Here is a 20,164-nt window from a genome sequence, read left to right as displayed (position 1 = left end):
GTTACGAGTGTGGATTCTTTCACGCTTTCACAGCGTGGCAAACAAGCGAGATTTAATATTCTGCCATCCGCCACCATTGAAATATAGGAACATAAGAACAAAACAATGAGGAAATATGTTTTCTGGTGATCAGACACTGTAGTTAAGGCCAGAAAGGAGATGTGGATGAGTAAACAGACCATTAGAATGTCTGAAAATATCAAAAGAAAGATTCATGCACAGATTAATACACACGGATAATTTTTTTTACATGTAAACATAAAGGGTTTTTCGACCTTTATAGATGACGGGACGCCCCCACCCAGACTCTCAGCCAACCCAGGGATGCCGAATAGATTACAAAAAGCTTGATTTTCTCAGTTAATGACTAATAATAACATTAATATAATTTAATGCTTCTAAGACTATTAGTTTGAAAGCATATTGAAAACATCAAATTCTTCTCTTAGGACCTTGCAGTACCTTTCATGGATGAAGACAGGTGTGTAAGGAGATTTTCTTTTAAACTTTTGAGGACAAGTATGAGATTGATTTCACTGACAGCATTGTGCAGGTCTATCGTACCTGATTGTTAGATATGGAGAGCCGGAGAGGAGAGAGTTTTCTCGGTTTGCCGTCATTGAGTGTTTTCCCCTTGGACCCATCACAGTCCATCGTGAGGTTCTGGTTCTGTCCACTCTCGTCCCGCGGAGGCTCTTTGTCCTTGCGGCAACGCCGTCGTGTGCTAGAGCCCAGATTCTCCGTGGGTTCCAAGTTATGCTTGAGCACAGGGCATTCTGGATTGGCTTTCAAACACGCACAGTCCACCTTATATTTACTACCAAACAAGACATGGAAAAAAGAAACAGAGGAAAAGTGTGAACAGTAAATTTTAAATAATGTTTGATGCTTTGCCACAGTGGACCAATCAGAATGAAGAACTGATTCTTAACAAGCCAAAGTAAGGCTGTATTTCTGGTCTGGATTGGCACAGGTTGGAACAGTTAAGCAACGAGAGCAGTTTGGCCCAACGGTGGAAAAGCAGCTTAATATTCCAGGTAGAGGTGTAATTACATAAGGTAATAGTGCTTACCAGCTGCTGTAGTCATAATCAAAGCCAATGGTGATCTCGCTCCCCTTGGAGATGGACCTCAGAGAGTAAATGTATAAATGCAGCATGCCGTCCTCGATCACATGCCGCACCTCAGCATTGGGGGTGCAGGAGCGACGAATGAATCGGGCCTCATTCCCAAAGCTCCGTGCATCCACGCACATTTCCAAACCGTCAAACTTAGAGTAGAACAATACAAAAGGGTACGGCCTGCGAACAAAACAACAGTATAAACAAAAATACACAGCAGAATATAAAATAAACGTTCAAAAACATGGCCTTTCAATACCTCTTAAAGAAGTAGCCATTGGCCTCAAACTGTTGTCGTAGCATGACCTTCCCTCTGTACTCGATTATGAGCGAATCGGCAGCCAAGTCCCGCGCAGCCTTCAGAATGCGCTTGTTCTTCTGTACGTGACTCTGAGAGGAAAAAATCTAAGTTTTACAAAGCCACACACAACGCGCCAAAAAACTGACCAAAATTGTGGTGGAATCTGTATATGTGAGTTTACATGTACAATACCTCTACAGGTGGTTTGAAGGCTGCGGTGTGTGTATTGTAGGCTAGCGTTTTGCCATCTCTGGCTTCTTTGACTCTTAGCAGTAGCTGCACTTCTTCACTGTACTGGTTACTGCTGGCTTCCTCATAGCGCTCCATCCAGGACTTCATCTTATTCTCCCAAAGAGAGGGTGGATCTGTCGGCTCACACTCTGGAGCTGAACCCTGAAGACGCACATATGCACAAGACGGTAAACATGGAGCCTAAGCATATGTAACACACATTTTAATAGCTATTTGGGAGTTGTATTTTGACAGCTGTAGAGCACCCACCTTCACTCTAGATGATTTTCTAGAGCCTTCACGGAATGACTGAAAGACAGAAACAAGCCGATATCAGACTTTAAAGCAAGTGTAGTAACCCATTGAAATTACATGATATTCAATTAATACAAAATAATAAGTAATACTAACACTTTCTCTTCTATTCCATTTTTTATTATAAAAAAATATAAATATAAAAATTACATATACAGCCTTAGATTAAACTAAGAAGAGTCGTAGCACTTGCATATTGTTGTCTGACTGCTTCAATTGTTCTCATTTAGGACAGGGCTGAATTTTACATATTTAAAAATGACTACGGTTTAAAAGTTTGGGGTCAAAATTATGTATGCAATAAGTGACAGTAAAAACATGTATAATGTTACAAAGATCATCATCATGTGACACTGAAGACTGGAGTAAAGACAGGAATAAATTACATTTTAAAATATATCAAAATAGAAAAGAGTGATTTAAATTTGTAGTAACATTTAACAATATTACTATTTTTACTTGTATTTTTGATCAAATAAATGCTGACAGTGAAACTTTTCAAAAACATTAAAAAAAGAAAAATAAATCTCACTGACTCCAAACTTATGAATGCTAGTCTATACCACAATGTAGTCAGTACATACATAGTTAGTACACTTCTCACTATAGATCCTTATCGAATGAGACAATTTATAAAGTAAAGAAAATAAAAAAATAAAAGAAAAAATGAAATTCACATTTGCTCGTTTATGCTAAAAGTGTTGGTTGTGTGATTCAGACCTTCTTGGCCCTGGCTGTAGCCTGGGGCTCCTTTTCCCCGCTCTTCTTTCGTTTCTTTTCAGTCTGTTTGTGGCCGAGACGTGCAGTTGTGAGCGTTATGCTGGTGGGGGTGTGCTGAAACGCTGTGTACAGCTCTAGTGGAACCTCATCCCCACTTTCTGTAGCACTGGTGTCCCCGTCTGCAACAATGACACCCAGTACATGAGCTTGTATATCAAATCCAACCCCTAAACCATCATAGTACCATTGACATGTATTCCTCAACTTTAATTATAAAATAATGCCTGTTTGAACTAGTGCGTTATTTTTTTTGATGATCATGGACATTTTTAAGATTTTGGCGGTTTAGTTTCCTTTATTGTGGCTTATTTTACTGTCAGAAGTACAGAGAATATAAAAACATTGTAAGGACAAATACAAATTTACTTTTAAAAATGGTGGTAAGCAAATCAATTCATAAAACTAACAATTTAGTATGGTGGTATTTTAAAAATACATATCTTTCGCAAAACTGAAACCAGTTTACCGCCCAGCACTAGTTTGACACTATTGCCCTCAAAGTAGTTTGACATTGAATCAAACTGCAGTTGTAATGCCCAACCATCTCCAGCAGGTGGCATTAGAGTTGGAGAGCTTACTAAATCTCTAGTAATGATTGACACCACTACAGGAGAGCTTCTTATAGAAGTGCTTGTAAAGATTTAAGGAGGGTCAGGTTTATATTTCATGTTATACAAAAGCTCATGTGATCATGTATCCATATAGTGTTTATATACAGTGTAAGTCATCAGACTCTAAAGATGCTTGTCTACAGGTGAACTGTGGGAAAAAGCAGTAGTGGCATTGTTTCTGTGGGAGAGGTTGAAAGTGTCTGTAGGTGTGTTTGTTTTTGAGAAAACTCACCAGACATGTTCTCTCTCTTCCTGGTTTGCAGTAGGATGGCGTGCTCTCGGTCCAGGGTGCGTGGCTGACAGCGCTCACACAGGTAGGTCTCGGGAATGTGCTGCCGGTCGATCCCCATGCAGTCTATGTGCTGCCACACACTAGAACACAAAGCCAAAGATAGATACGGGTGAGAAGTTACTCTCTTTTGGTATTATCTGACTGTGAACAAAGTGACTGACAGATCTCACTATTCAAATATTCGATCAACTGCCTGAACTTGTATCAACAACAGTTTTCATCTACACAAAGAATTCCCAGCACTTTTACATGTCTTGTTGACAGCACTAATATCAAACAAAGATCGTGATCCGATCTCAGCAAACATTAATGTCACCGTTTAGAGAGCGGAAAGCAGGTAACGCTGCTTCAAAAGAATAACGCTACAAAACCAAAATAGATTTTCAAGAACATTTTCTACCTGTAGTGTGGGCTTTTTTTAAACCGTGTATAAAAAAACACAATCTACTGTCCAATTACATTAAATACTTGACAAAACAAAGACTTTCTATATAGAAACATTGTGCACTCATATTACTTATGAATGGGAGAAAGTCATTGCATCACTGCAGCTGCCGTTAGAAGCTCCAGTTGTTATAGAAACAACAGTCAACTCGAGCTTAGGACAGTACGCATTGGCTGGTTTTAAACACTACTTAAAACATAAGAAACAAGATTTTTGAGAGAGTTCACGTCAGATTTTATTGCTGATTTGAAATACGTTATTTAATTGTGAGTTATTCAATTTTTGAGATTACGGGATTCCGCCTTTCAAGTAGATAAGATTTATAAGATTGGATGCCAGAAATAGCTGACCTGGGGTGTTGCATATATGGCTGCCGAGTAAACAGACTTGTCCTTTTAAAGGATATTTCTGTTTCTGAAAGTAATATTATATTATGGATATATTACTCAAATTCAACATCAAGCTAGAAAACAAGAAAAGAACGTACAAAATGACATCATGAAGGGTTTGCTGAAATGCTTTTAAAATAGGGTCTGGTTACTATGTTAGATTGTACAGCTATTCAACCAACTTAAAATACATTTTTACCCTACACCACGGGCATATCTGTCCCTTGTGGCATCTTGACTTGGGCAAGCTGAGATAGTCAGTGTTACACGGTGTTCAGCCGCATACAATCGCTTGCCCTCCGCGGTGAAAGTGTGAATTTTTGGGAACCGCTGAGAGGCAGACACTTTAGTAAAAGAGAGAGTGTGTGTGTGTGTGTGTGTGTGTGTGTGTGTGTGTGTGTGTGTGTGTGTGTGTGTGTGTGTGTCTGCACGAGTCAAAAGAGAACAAGAGCTCTTACGAAAAAACACCAGACAGACACACACACGAATGAGGTAGGCGTGCTTTTTCGTTTTGTTAATAAAAGTTCTATGTTTACTATAAGCTATGTATTAATATTGTCTTAGTACTGTTTTGTTGTTGTGTTTTTCATTTATTTCTACCTTACTAGACTCTGCACAGGACCCACCGGTTATACTGCATGATTTTTTTTCAATAACATGTATATTTTCAATAACTTGTCTCAAGCAGGGCTCCAGACTGCGACCAAATGGTCACATTTTGTGACCTTTTTTTTCCTGCCAATGCGACTATTTTGTTAGAGATTGCACTGGTGCCACCGGCACGTTGCCCAAGTAATAAGAGCTGCCATTTCTGTTGCACATAAGAAACATGAACGGTAAACAAAATGAAAGTGGAACGAAAGTGCACTACTTGCTTGAGCCGCACCGTTTATTAGCTCTAAGCAATAATAGAGAGTGCAGCGAGCTCAGAACAGGTTTACTTGTGGGCTGATCTCGATCCCACAACACCGTTGCTACACATCGCTGAGAATTCCAGTGAGAAAGCGTTTGAATTCACTGCAGTATTAATAACAGTAAAATAAACAGCGCTGACATGAAAACCAGGAGAATCATTGTCCAATGAACGAACAACTTATTGAAGGCTTTTTCAATCCACAAATCACCAACACCGACTAATTAGCCATTTCCACTCCCTAATATGGAAAAATAGGCATAGTCACAAAAACTTTTCTTCGAATTGTGACTGAATTACACAGAAAGCAAGTAAAGAGCACTCCTTTTATAATCACCAAAGCTGTCGGTCAGTTCAGTATGATGCTATAGAACAACAATGGTATATTTAATAAGAGTATTAAAATGATGTTTTTGCACGTTACTATTGTTAATACAAGTTAATTTCAAGTACAGTATTTCACTGCCCAATATACAGCCGTAATATTATTAGTAACTGCACTTAATAATGCAAAACAATAGCAATTTTAAGATAAAATTAACTTTTAAAGATCCCCCAGCGCTATAGTGGCACCGGCTCTACTGCTCTCAAATGTTAGTCTGGAGCCCTGCTTTGCTTTTAATAGTACATATGAATTAAACGCATAACAGGAAAACAAATAGTAAATCAAATGAAATGCAACATGGACATTTTTACCATACATATGGGGCATTTTTGTCCTCATTCTATCCTGTTTCTGACATATACAGCTCTCTACTACCCAGAATCAAATATTATGTTAAAATAGTATTACATTTATCCTACATTTAAAATATACGGGACATTTGGCCTCTTAACTCTTTAGGACTCAACAGTAGTACTTTACATGATTCTTTATAACAGACCTTGTCTCATGACCTAGTGATTTCCACAGCATTTTTAGACACTTCAAGCTAGCTAGGCTGGTTTTTGAAACAGCCATTAACTTCATAGTTACACATGTAGAGTAGACGTAGTTTGAACATGTCAAATTGGCATCAAGGTGTGTGGTCCCACCTGCACTTGTCGCAGCATATCATGTAGCCATCGTCATGGGTGAAGCCGCAGATGCAGCGTGTGATGTCCGCACCGTAGCTGCCGTCTTCCGAGGTGCTGAGCGTGGTGCCACGCGACACCTCGTCCTGCCCGCCGGGCACGAACAAGTTCTCGCCTGGCCGGCCCGCGGGCACAAACAAAGCCTCTCCCGGTCGGATCAGCACCGAGGGAGGAGGGGATGCCGGTGGGGTGGGTGGGGGTCGCGCCCCATAATTATGGTCCTGTCGAAGAGCGCGGGAGGAGGAACCATTAGAAAGTCGTTAAGCAAAAGCACGATCAGATAACAGAATGTAGATAGAGCAGGTCAAGGCTCTAAGGGCGTGGATGTGCAGCAAGGTGTGTTTGTTGGGAGATGATACTTACGGCGTAAGGCAGACCGATGTAGCCGTGAGAGTGGTGGGAGCTGCTGCTGTAAATCTGGTGAGGGTAGCTGGACTTCTCAACTACCACAGAGCTCGCCTCCACAGATTCTGGTCTACTTTATATACACAAACACACAGAGGGAAAAAAGAGAGACAGGAATGAGGAACAAGCCTGACAAGGCGTGAGTTTTTAAAGTATACACACACAAAAAAAAAAAAAACAGGTTTGACGGCAGTGGAACAAAGGGACAAAGCTTGCTAGGAGAAGTTGATTCACCTTAGCCTACGAATCAGTTTTTTTGTTGTTGCATCAGTCACAACACAGAACATGAAAGACCTCAGTAGTGACCTGCTGTCTGTACACACGTGTGTGTGTGTGTCCTGTCATGCCCTCAACTGGCGGGACGCGACTTGTAGAAAGTGAAACAACAGGATCACGCGTCTCTGTAAGCTCACAATTAAGTCGGTCACAAAACCCAAACCCTGTCTGTTCCACACAAACATGCCCAATGAAAGGGCCCTTGATTCCACATCGTTTTAAAAGCGAATGAAATGAATGGAAAATTTAGAGTAAAACCAGAAAGGGCAGGAGTGTTTGGCGTATGAAATTGGCTGCAAAGGGGCCTTTAATGCCAAGTTTTATTGGCAGAAAGCACAAAAAAAGGACACATACAGAAAGATGGACCCTTACAGTCAGATTTATAATCGCGTATATAAAGATTACAGTGATTTTCTCACACAAAAACTGTCAAGGTCATGTAACCACTTTAATACCAGTATAGAAACAGATTAGATGCTTAACCTGACACCAATGCACTCACATAAACAACGGTTACAGGGCAATTAGCATATCACTACCTTTTTCTGCACATGAAACAAGCATGTGTTGCTTTTAATGTGAGATGACACAAAAACAAACACATATGTACTTCAAAGGAATCATAGTCCTTAACAAAACAGGAAGATCTCCCAAAAGCGGTGCCAAAACTTACCACAAATCAAAGCGTCTGCGGAGTAAAAAGCAAATGCGCGATTGTCCGTATGTGTCTCTCTTTCCTGTTTTTGTTGTATTCTCGCATTCCTCCCAGTCATGTCTCACTGCAAGCGGAGAGAGACTGTACCTGCTCCTCACATTCACCTCGTGCTGTCTGTCCCTACCTCAAGCTCACACTTCCTGATTCAGTTGGCGCTTGCAGCTAACTGTCAAAGTGAAAGTGTGGGAACTGCTGAGAGGCGGACCCTTTAGAGAAAGAGTGTGTGTGTCTGTCTGCACGAGTCAAATGAGAACAAGAGCTCTAACGAAAAAAAACAGCCCTCCCAGGCAGGCGATAAATGATTAGCAGGTTTTTATTGATGCCTTTACATTACGGTGTGGTTTTAGCGATAAGATTATCAACGCGGGGCAGGTGACAGGCCGGGGGATTTCCTGCGCATCGGTGACAATAAACTCTCTAGTGTCTTTACTAAAAAAGAGCCGCCTCTATCAGCAGGAGGACTTTAAACAGGGGGCAAGTCAAAAGTAGACAGAGAGAGAAGGTGTTTGAGTAGGTGCAATGACAGAGAGAGGGAGGTTTGACAGATTGAAAAACAAAAAATCTAATTACCCATAAATACAGAATTATACCGTAATATTTTGAGCCCATAAAATAATTGCCACCCGGGTGCAAAGTTTTAGACGTTTCTCCTTTTAGACTTCAATATCCAATGACGGCTAACAAAGTATTTGGAAAGTCAGTATCTTTGGTGACTAAATTAACACTGTGTCCTTACCAGACGCAATGCAATAATGTTGCCACCTTCCATGACTATTTTCATGGCGAGTAACAAAATACTATAAAAGAGCAATGTAAAAACCTATATATAATGTTTTTTAAATTAGCTTTAGATAAAAACGCTTAAATAAAGGGTCAAGCAAGGACTGATACGAGTATGCTGCAATGCAAGTCACTTTTGATAAAAGTGTCTGCCCAGTTCATTGCTAACGACATGTCAAAATTGGTTGGGGTTAAATGGCACAAGGTTGAATGCCAATTTAAAAAATAAATATAAACCATCTAACAACAATCTTAATCTGGAAATATCATCGCAGCACAGCACACTATGTTTATTACATAAACAAAATCTGTACAAAACTTTTCACAGAGAGAAAAAGAGCTGAAAACACATGAAAGACGGAAAAGACAGGACAGAGTGTGGAGTGTAATTGAAGCTCCAATTAAAAGTAACTGGTATTCATGTGCTAATCATAGCCCACTGCTCCAGAGACGGCTTAATATGGAATAGATACAATCCACACACACACACCTGTTGAGAGAGAGTAGGGCAACAGATAGCAGGGTTCCTACACATTTTTAATTTCAAAATTCCATTCTTTTCCAGACTCAAATTTCCAAAGCTATCTGTAGATTTTTCAGACCATACTTAACATAAATGGTTCATACAGTATTATACCTTCAAATAGTTTTTTCATTGGTTTTCAAGTTATGTGATAGAATCCGCTTAGATTATGAGAAGAACCTAAAACGCTTTATAACCTGCATATATTCACCTCTGACACATCAGCTTGATGTTGCATGATCACCAAACAGCAAAGCAGAGTGTGATTTAGATGATCATTCGCTGCTTCATCTGCTGCTGGTTTGAGTGACTTAAGGTAAACACAAACAGTTTTGCATTTGTGACAAAGTGCGCCTCATGTTCGACAATCACTTAATCATTAAATGTTTGCCATGAAAATACTCTGCTTGTAAGACAAACTATTTTTTTTTACAAAGAAATCAAGCTTTTAATGTTGTTTATATGTCTATGTGGCGTTTTTAATATGCTTTAAGACAAACCATGTGCAAATGCATAAGTCTATACCATTGCTGAGTATTTTCTCCTTAAAACTGGAGTGAGCAAAAGACTGTCTCAAATCGCTGGTGTTTCTGACGTCACAGACTAACTTATAACCAATCACTTCAATGTGTGATCGTCAACAGGTTGATCTCTGAGCTGGTGTGAGTGAGTGGAGGCGGGGCTAATTCATAGAACAGCGTATATACTAGGGATGGCCCGATACCATTTTTTTCAAACCGATACGAGTACGAGTATTTACATTTGTGTACTTGCCGATACTGAGTACCGATACTTCTACCGCAAAAGTAACTATAGGCTCCCAGAAAAGAAGACAGAAGACTATTTTAGAACACAGGTTAGAAGACTGTTTTTATAATCTTCTCTGCTTGTTTTAACAAGTCTAAAAATAAATAATAATGAGTAAAATAATAAATGTATTAACACACAAACCACTGTTAATTTAACATAAAAGCAAGCAGTTACTGCGTGCATGGTCTGACATGACTGAATGCACGCAAAGTGCGCTCCCTTAATAGCCTAATTCCTAAAAAGCTGACAGTTCATCGCGATCTCACACATCTGTTATTATCAATGAAGCTGACTGCACAATGAATCTTTCATAATATCCACACACTGTTATAATTAGAGGATTTGCCAGCATACAGAATTCAGCACTGAACAAAAAAAATGAGCGGTGAGGGGAGTCTATCTTAAATGCTTCTGATTGGCCATTGTGTTCAAGAAATCAACACATGACTGTGATTGGCTAAATCGCTCAACGCTGCAAACATGTTATGAATAGAAACTCTGGCCTGTAGATCATTTCTATTTTGTTTTAGTTGTTATTCTTGCTTTTCTGCAACAGATAAATAAACATCTATTAGTTTTAATACGTTTTATTCATAGATATTTCTAGTTTGCGGGAGTCCCGCGAATCGTTTTATTCTCCCGCAACCCGCACACACAGAGTGAGTGAATTACCGACCGCGCTTGCACTCAGCCATCAGAGCTAGTGCCGCGCCGCACTCTATTGCGTTGGAAGTGCACGTCCCTACGCCTCAGTTCACCTCGACAAAGCACTCGTGGCGGCCAGTTTCGTTTGCAAAATGTACGTGGTATCGGGGCGTGGTATCGGCAAATTTTTATGAGTACGAGTATATGAGGACCGTATCGACCCGATCCCCGATGCCAGTATCGGTATCGGGCCATCCCTAGTATATACTAAATCAGGGAAGGGTGTAGTTACATTCAAGCTATTTTAAGGCATGAAGAAATTAAAGCGGCACTATGCAGGATTTCCGTTTTTGTCAAACAGCGACCCCTAGAGTCACTGTAGAGTACTTGTATTTAAAGTTACTGTCGTAAATACCACTCACGCAGAGCGTATTTGCACTCTCGGCCACTGCACTTTATAATAATAAAGTAGCCTACCGCTTTAGGCTTACCTGAGCCTAAATGGAAGATGACATCAATAAAGTTACATCATGTACGTCGCATTATTTCGTAACAATATCTGTTATGATGTTGTTAGACATGATTATTGCAATTTGTCATAATAGTTTGCAAATTGCGCTCATTTACACTATTTACAAAGTGTAGGCTTATTTATGTCCTGATAATTATGGGAGACAACTGTTCTCATAATAATCGCAGGAATCAACTTTAACAGTGAAAGCCTGATCGAGTGGCACTCTTGTCCGGTTCCTCGCACTGTCAGATTCTCGTTACCTTTTTCTAGACTCTTCCGACCGCGCTTCCTTTGTTTTTTCGCCATTCTGAAAACGCAGGTCCGATGTTTACTCGTGTCTGACTCCTCGCTCGGTCAGTCTGCCATTTCCTCTTTCTCTGTTCCTCCGACAATGCTTTCCTAGCTTTCTGCTTCTTATATGCCGGTTTAGCCATGACGATAGTTGTTCTTATAGCTAGCCGGATCCTGGATGGGGGCGTGTATGCGTGCAGTGCCGTAAAGCAATTCGTTACATCGCGAGAGCTGATATCTCGCGATACTTCCTGGCGGCCCTCCGGCCCAAAGTTGCAAGTGTGGTTTTTCCACTCACAGGCACCGGGGGGGACAAGACGGCCACCATTCAACCCGAAAAAAGTAATATAACCATTCCAATAACTCCGAAGCTGTTCAGTTAAGCTAAAAAAATCTGCACAGTGCCGCTTTAAGGAAAAATGTTGAAATGTGTCATTTTTGTGATCATATGAGTTTTAAGGGATAAAAATATTGACTACAGGGGGTCCTTAATTTAAATTTTAGAAAACTAAATGGGGGCAAAAGTGAAACTTGAACAAACATTTTTCCATAATTATCCAGACCTGGAAATTGGTTCCAAACTGCATAGGAACCCTGAGAAAGGGCACAGAGAAAGAGTGACAGCTCACTTTTGATGGCTCACATTTCCTCCTATTACATACAGTACCCAGACATGCAAACACACAAGTTACATGCGTGTCATGTGAGGGTAATTCACACCAGACTGCGTCCATCTAGAGCTGGACGAGGTTTAGAGGGATTACAGCAGCTGTTTCAGGTCCAATGGCATTTTAACTGACTATCTGTTGACATCACAGTTATGCACAATGACTGGTAACCATGACAACCTCTGCCGCAGGCTCGGGGTGGGCTGACCCTGACTGAGGAGTAATGTCAGGAACAAAAAAAAAAAGCTGTGTACGAGACGTGCGACACTCGTAGGAGATCTGCCGTTGTGTTGACCACCATGTAAGACCAGCCATTTTTTTGTTTCTGGTTTAGTGGCAGGTGGAGATACTTCTTAAAGCTTGTTAGAGCCTTGTGGAATAAATCTGCGGTATGCAGACAGGCGTACGGATGTGTCCGAAAGAGACTAAAACCCAGACGGACGTAAAGCTACGCGGCAGCACGGCCTCTTAAGCAGGCTAAAGCTCCAGGGCCCAGCTGTCACTCAGCCGGTCGCCATGACAACAGGCCCTGCGCAGTGCAGGAGAGAGCACCATGGCAACACAAAGTGAGGAGGCAACAGGACGGAGCTCAGCATTTAAAGAGAAACACACTGCATTCATTCAAGCGCATGCTGCAGAGGGGAGGGTCTGCTGCTGTACGCCACGTGATGCACAGTCTACTAACTGGACGTCTAACAACCGTGTTTCCTGCACTAAAACCAAAGCTCATTCTGAATGCAATTCAACAGATTAGTTTACAGTGTCCTTATTACATTAAGCACAATTTATAGTAATTACTATAATAAGTACAATTACATTCAACTAACTCTAATGCACACCCTAACCCTAAAGTACATGTAGTTCATTTATTATTACTCAGTACTGTATAATTACACTGTAACACAGACCCCCTAAATAAAGTAAAACCTATTTTTTTAAAGGGACAGTACACCTAAAATGAAAACAGCAGCATTGCCTTAAACTTTTGTCATTTTAAAACATTTTCTTACATTTTTTTATTTATTATTATCGCAAGAGAAAAGAATTTAATTCAGGGATTTGGTTAAATTCATCAGTTGTTGATTGGATGTTGAGATGTGGGAGTTTCACTCAAAAGTGACGGCAGATGAACGCAAGCTTGTCGGGACGCAGTTTAAGCAAACAAAGTGATTTAATTTCAGGACGAATTTTCATTTCACGCTGACTTCAAGTTTTTTTTTACTCTTTAAATGTTCCATTCCTCACACAAAGCTTTTGAATGCCTTCAGAAGTCTTACAGGTCACTTGTATGGTGTTTATGGGTTTCTCAAAAACATTTTTGGACCTTAACAGCTCCAGCCTCCATCTACTTCCATTGTTTGGAGAAGAGCAACTGCTAAATAACTTCTGTTCCACTGAAAGAGCATGTTTCTAATGAGAAAGTAACAGAAAGATGAGAGAGTGAGAGAGCGGAAGCGGGTGGTGGAAAGAAAATCAGACTACAGATGCGCTTCCCTCTGCTGATGCGACCAGAAAAAGAACAAAATGAAACAAAAGGTAGTGATGAGTCAATATGAAAGGAGAGAGAGAGAGAGAGAGACTCACTCTGAGCCTGCAGCCATGTCCAGGTATGAGGTGTTGGCCGTGTCCACCCCTACTGGGATGACTATGCTCATGACGTTCTGTGCTGGGAGTCTCTTGTCCTACTGAGTCCAGAGCACAGCAATCCAAAACACTGAGGCATGTCAGCCACAGCACTCATTGCACACATCTAAGTGCATCCACAAAGCCTGCAAAGAGATGGAGAGAAAAACACAGTTAAGAGTTTGACATTCTACCAGACTCCAGACAAATGAACACGCGACGGGGGCATTTTTATGGACACTTCGCACAAATAGTGTACATATTACAAACTTTGGGTCATTTCAGTTAGTATTGCAAATAACAGGATGTGATACTTTAAGGAGTAGCTATGATTCATAGCACAAACATGAGACCATTGTTGGCCCTGAGACATAATATTATTCTTGCAGGCATCAAGGGCACTGGTTAACATATGTTCATTTCTAATGGAAAAACATCAAAAGACAGGGCTTTAACTCGATGGTTTGTGCTTCATTATGATTTGGGTGAAGTTGCTTGGCTCCTAAAAGAAAACAAAATCTGTGTTTGAACACGTCTTTCCTATAACAAGGGAGGGGAAGTGAAGATTGTGTGGCAAAAGCGTGTCCAATAACAGAGCTCGACCTTTGTAGAAACAACAAACAGGGTGCAGTGACTACGTATGGACACAAGGGGGCGCAGTTGCATGTTGGTCACATCCACCATGAAAGTTAAGGAGAGAGGGAGGGATAGAGAGAGAGAGAGAGAGAGAGAGAGAGAGAGAGAGAGAGAGCAACATGGAGGCAGCTTTTATATTTTCCGCTCATCCATAAACGTCCATTGAATGCTCACATCCTGAGCATACACAAAGATGTGTCGTTGCGGCAGTGCTCGTGAGAGGATTTAATGTGTTCATGGTGGAGGCCAAAAGAACGGATGGAAAGATTAATGATTAAGCGTTGTATGTGTCGGGCAGAGCAAGACGAAGAAATGCAGCTCTGTGGGGATAGAGGAGGGAGGAGGCAATGATGGACAGCAAAAGACAGCCGTAACAGCCAATCAGACGCTTCCCTTGCAAGTAACGTTTTAATCCTGGTCAGAGGGGCTAAATATGTCACACTGGCATACTTCTCCTGGAACAACAAACAGGGTGGCGACAAAGGAATTAAAGAGTGTGTGTGTGTGTGTGTGTTTGTGTTGTGGTGATAAGTGGGATTAGAGGAGGGGCCAGATGCTGGGACATACAGTCTACGGATGAAACCTGGATTTTGTCGAGACTGTTCAGCTACTAACAAAAGAGGATGGAGGAAGACTAGTAAAGTAGTATTGTGCCAACAAGATCTAAAATATATAAAATATTAATAAAATTGATATATACAGAAAAGAGTATATGTAATTCCCTTTTTCAGGATACTGTATTTTAGTCTTCATGAAATCAAAATTGACCCCATTTACTTTATTAGCACATATCACTAGTCTTGTGGTGAACAGTTAAGTGTCGCATTAGCAACTCTAACTAGCGTCCTCGTCAGCACGTCTGTCTTCCATGCTGGAGACCCTGGTTCGAATCCTGCTCGGCAGAGTAGGGAACTTTGCTTTTGCACAATATTTTTTTTGTAAAAGTAAAGTTTCTCAAGGGAACGTAAAATGTTTGTGAGAGAACACAAATGCATTGTTGACAATACATTTTTTTCTCCCATCTCATATTTTTGCTTCACCATGTCTCTTTAGGGGCTTTGTGGATTCCACAGCCGATGTGTGCAGTTTTTCTTTTCCATTTGCCTTAAGATTGTTTTCTCTAGTTCAGTTTTTTTTGGATTGCAGTCTTTTTCTTCTGTCAATGTTTTCCTTGATTTGCTTCTCAGTTCCATGCTATTTTAAACTTTTCTTGGTCTATTCCGTGTTTTATAGGCAACCTCTGTCATGCTAATTCATATTAGCACAGTTGGTTTTAAATTAATCTGGTTTACTTTAGTTCAGGACTTTATAGTCCAGGTGTTCGTAATCTGTATTTAATCGGTTTCAGATAGGTATTTTTAAGCCACGATAACTAAAGAAAAAAATAAAACAGACCTGTGTGTGATTGCACTTTTCTTTTTACTTGATCATTTATATCAACATAATATGATGCCCGTGCATCATAAAAAAATACTACCATTTTAAAACATCTAAAATAACTAACAAAACCAATTTTACCCACATTAGGAACTTGTAAGACAAGTGTTCATACTAGGACTGTGATCCAGATCACTGCAAATAGACATGGACTGACATGCCCGCACACAACACACACCTTGACCAGCCTTAACAGGCCCCCTTTAGACACACACTAACACTCCCCTATGAGGGTGGCACATCTTCTGCTCACTGTTTGGAAATAAACTACAATGAGACTGTCATCTGCACGTGTGGCATTTTGGAGAACAGACTATCAGACTGTGTGTGATGTGTGTGTGAGACATGAGTGTGCCCTTATGTGGAGCAAAAATACTAGAGAGAGCTATAAATCAGTCCAGAGCCTCGCAGAGATGACAGCTGTCAGCTTCAGGGGTTAATTAATAGGAATCTGACAATGTGTGTCGGTTAGTGTGTGATTTACTCTGTAGGTAAATTCACCCATTTTTGGCCATGTCAGGACGCTTTCACTCAGAGCGCAGTGGGTCTGATATATTGGGGATGTTTCGGCTGCTGTGAAAAATGAATGGAGTTTCACAGCTCTTGAAAAAGCAGAGTAAATAATCTCTCTGTTTCAAACCTAGTGAACAGCCTTGCTGTCTTTTGTTTAAATAGGCAGCTGTCTTTTAAGGCAGTATCCTGACTGAATTGGAACGTAACAAGTGACCGATTTGGAATGCTCTACATAGGCAGCATTATGACACACAAATAGCTCTCACAAATGGAGACGTTCACACTGCAGGCAAAAGTGGCCCAAATCTGATTTTTTCGGGGTCAAGTGACCAGGTCAGACTTCTTCAGAAGTAGTGTGAACACTCAAATCTAGCCCAGATCTGATTTTTTCAAATCAGATTTAGACCACATACATATGTGGTCCTGAATCAGGCCCAGATCTGATTTTTTTCAATGCGGCCGCAGTGTGAACAATCAAGGCGGATTTGATGCGACTTTTACGTCAATCTACGTCGACATTTGTCACAATTATGCGCCGGCGAAGCCCTAGACACAACAGACACAGACATTAGCCTAACATTAAAAACTTGACTAGATATGGAGAACAGCGATGAAGCAATTCAATGAGAGTGAGGTGTTATATCTAAGTAGTATATATGGGGAGATACTTCAATTCAAGCTAGAAGGACCTACCGTAACTGTTTCGTTTTTGAAAAAATTGCACACGAAATGGAAGAACGGGGACACAGGAGAACAGCGTCTCAGTTAAACTATTCACGTCATATTCCCACCACTCCTGGCTTCGTCTACGCATCCACACAGATCTCTGTAGTGAATTTGCAACTATAAACCCGCAAAAGTTTCCATTACACAAACATTATGAAATAAATGCGAATATGCTTACTTCCTCCATAACCTCCCGAACTGTAGTGCAACCGCGTGCTGCGTCTGATGTCATTGTTATTGTTCTTTTGCGCATGCCGGTTAGTTTGAAACCTCAAACAGTTCATACTGCAATCAGATATAGGTCACATTTTAAAAGGTAATGTGAACAGCCAATCAAAAAATTGGATCTGAGCAAAAAATCAGAATTGAGCATTAGGACTTGCGGTGTGAACGGGGCCTAAGAGACGCCACTATACATTGATTTAAATAAAGTTTTAGTGCAGGCAAAATACAGACCACACAAATATAACATTTTTAATTGTATATATATATATATACACACACATACACTGTGTACATAAATGTGGATTTACAAAATTTTTTTTTTGATACAGGGAAAAACTCACCCTACACTTTATTTTTTTAACAGTTTACCAGAAAAAACCCAGCCTCAGGCCACAATCATGTTGTTGTTATTTAATAGAACCAATAATAAAAATTATTGTTTTTAATTATTACAATCATTTATTCAATAATAAAAACAAATCTATATAGAAAGATTGCTATACTAATACTACTGTGGTGTAAAATAAGAAATAGGCTAATAATAATAATAATAATAATAATAATAATAATAATAATAATAAGTCAGGGCTGTAAGGATAACCAAACGTTTTTTAGTTATTATTCTAGCAAATCCAAGCTGCATTTTTGGGTTTGGAAAGGGGGGTTAAAGACCCTGCTGCAAAAAACAATTCCTGTAAGACGTACTGGGCACAGATGCCTTAAAATGCTCCCTAGGTAGGCAGCTTCAGCTTGCTACACTTTGGAAAAGAGCTTAAGTTGCCATGTCCTCTTCACAAAGACGTGACAAACACAGGAAGAGGGTGAAAGAGAGACAACATTGTACAGAGTAATAAAACCCATTTCCCTTAGAAAGCATACGGTGGTCTCTTTCCAGCTTTCTCACACAGAGTGTGTTCTTCTTGGCCGCAGTAGCCAATCCTGCCGTCAATGCTTAGGAATGCACGCTTGCGCACTGCCTCCCTGTGTGTGTATACACACAGAGAGAGAGAGAGAGAGAGAGAGAGAGAGAGAGAGAGAGAGAGAGAGAGAGAGAGAGAGAGAGAGAGAGAGAGAGAGAGAGAGAGAGAGAGAGACATCAAAATACTTCCTCTGAATGCCCAGACGTACCCTTTCTTTACTCTCAAACACTCACACACACATTCAACAGACGCCCCCCTCCTTAAAAATGCAAAGCGGAGGTGTGGAAAAATCTAGTACAGTAGAGCATTCTTGGCTAAATCAGAGCATTCAGACTGACTCCGACACACCCATTTCCTTCAGCAAAACTGTCTGCCACTCATAAGGAACGCAGCGAGCGAGAGAGAGAGAGAGAGAGAGAGAGAGAATGAGAGAGAGAGAGAGAGAGAGAGAGAGAGAGAGAGAGAGAGAGAGAGAGAATGCATCCCTGCCCTACCAGGATTTCTTCCCCCCCTCTGCACTTCCTAAATAAACCCTTGACACTCAAAAGGGAAGGGGAGGACTGGGAGAAAAAAGGGGGAGATGGCTGCGAAATAGAAGACCAATTAAATGGCCATGAGGAAAGAGAACCCATTTAAAAGAGACTATAAAAAGATGAGCAGCTTTCAAACCAAAATATAAAACAGCTTATCTGAAAACGTCAAATATTCGTTATTTCTGTCCTGTTCTTCCAGTGATTTTGAGATTTCCACTGGCTCCCAAACTATACTTCTAAGGAAAGATGATGAGGGACCAATTCTGGCACAGAAACAGCCTGCTGAATCCAACTGTTTTTCCTCCTCTGTCTGTATGGACACAATGTCGTATGGGAAGCTCCTCCTTCCGGCAGCTCGCTACAGCGGGCAGGGAAACCCACAGACTCATGTAGGAGTATCAACACGTTTTTTCCTTTCTCTCCCCATTTCTCCCTCTCTCTCTCTCTCCCAGTCATTTTCCTGGTTTGCGTTGTCTGATTTTCAGCAGCGAGAGATGGAAACAGAGCAGGCTTCCAAAAGCTAGCCCCGGTGATGTGACTTCACACCATTCTCGCAGGCTGAGTCATCACTGCCTACGCTACACTGAAGCTTTACACAACCACGTGCCTCAAAAATGCATGAACGCACGCCGAGAGCTTTTCCTCACCGTCATTGATAAAGATGCACGAGTTACGAGGTCGAATCACCTTGTTCGCATCTCTTCCTATGAGTCAAACACGCCACAATTAAAGCACAATCATGGCCACCAGCCAGCTGTTGTTATTGAAGATGAGAGAAATTGTGTTTACTACTTTTACCAATCGCTAACCCCGACTGTTAAACATCAGTACTGCAGAGACAAATAATGACTTGGCAGATGATAAAAGAGGCACAAAAAAAAAAAAACAGACTTGAGCCACATTGTCTAGAGGTCAGACTATCATAGACCCTTGAGGGTGGGCTCTGTTGACATGGGCCACTAAAGGAAGGATGTGTCTCGGGCCTGTATTTTATGGTTTTCCACCTCTCTAACAAACGTTAATGGCTCCTGTGCTTCAGTCTGCCAAGTGGCTGACCACAGTGCACCTCCACCATGGTCAGAGAGGACGCACTTGACATTTTTATATTAGATAAGGTTGACTGATGACAAACAAGATCAATGATGCACTCCCATCTAGCAAAGAGGGTTTCGTTTAGATTTATAAAGAAAACTACATTTTTACTTTTTCAGATGAAAATGTGAGCGATGCTTGTGAAACTCAATACAAAAATGCTAGGTTGTTGCTATGTGGTTTGTAATATATTGCAATATGGTTGCACACTGGCCCAGAGTCTAAAGAGCCCAATTCCAAGATAGGATATTCTTGTGTCCCTCTTTAAAGTCAAAGATTATTTTCAAGCTTTGCCTATTTTTTTTATCCGTCAAGAAAAATATTAAGTCTGACCACCATTTGGGGCCAGTTCTGAACTAAT

The 20,164-nt window shown here is 40.7% G+C and overlaps 1 protein-coding gene across 15 annotated transcripts in view; it reads right to left on the bottom strand.

The window, feature by feature from the left end:
• Positions 1–20,164, bottom strand: part of kmt2e (lysine (K)-specific methyltransferase 2E) — a 37,188-nt gene that overhangs the window by 9,868 nt on the left and 7,156 nt on the right. For 4 of the 15 annotated variants that reach the window (XM_077234102.1, XM_077234106.1, XM_077234104.1 and 1 more), the window contains exons 2-11: positions 13,683–13,867; positions 6,835–6,946; positions 6,433–6,692; positions 3,591–3,730; positions 2,688–2,866; positions 1,923–1,961; positions 1,614–1,814; positions 1,380–1,510; positions 1,073–1,300; positions 565–817 (exon numbers count right to left, since the gene is read on the bottom strand). In XM_077234102.1, coding sequence (XP_077090217.1) covers positions 565–817; positions 1,073–1,300; positions 1,380–1,510; positions 1,614–1,814; positions 1,923–1,961; positions 2,688–2,866; positions 3,591–3,730; positions 6,433–6,692; positions 6,835–6,946; positions 13,683–13,753 — 1,614 coding nt within the window. In that variant the 5' untranslated portion in view covers positions 13,754–13,867. Of the gene's footprint in view, positions 1–564; positions 818–1,072; positions 1,301–1,379; positions 1,511–1,613; positions 1,815–1,922; positions 1,962–2,687; positions 2,867–3,590; positions 3,731–6,432; positions 6,693–6,834; positions 6,950–7,825; positions 8,122–13,682; positions 13,868–20,164 lie in introns of those variants that run through there. The other 11 variants (XM_077234101.1, XM_077234105.1, XM_077234103.1 and 8 more) reach the window with 7 other exon arrangements.

The sequence above is a fragment of the Siphateles boraxobius genome, unplaced genomic scaffold, assembly GCF_051911475.1.
Source record: "Siphateles boraxobius isolate OS27281-9 unplaced genomic scaffold, OSU_SipBor_1 19, whole genome shotgun sequence".
Taxonomy (NCBI): domain Eukaryota; kingdom Metazoa; phylum Chordata; class Actinopteri; order Cypriniformes; family Leuciscidae; genus Siphateles; species Siphateles boraxobius.
This window is presented reverse-complemented; position numbering and strand designations above follow the sequence as displayed.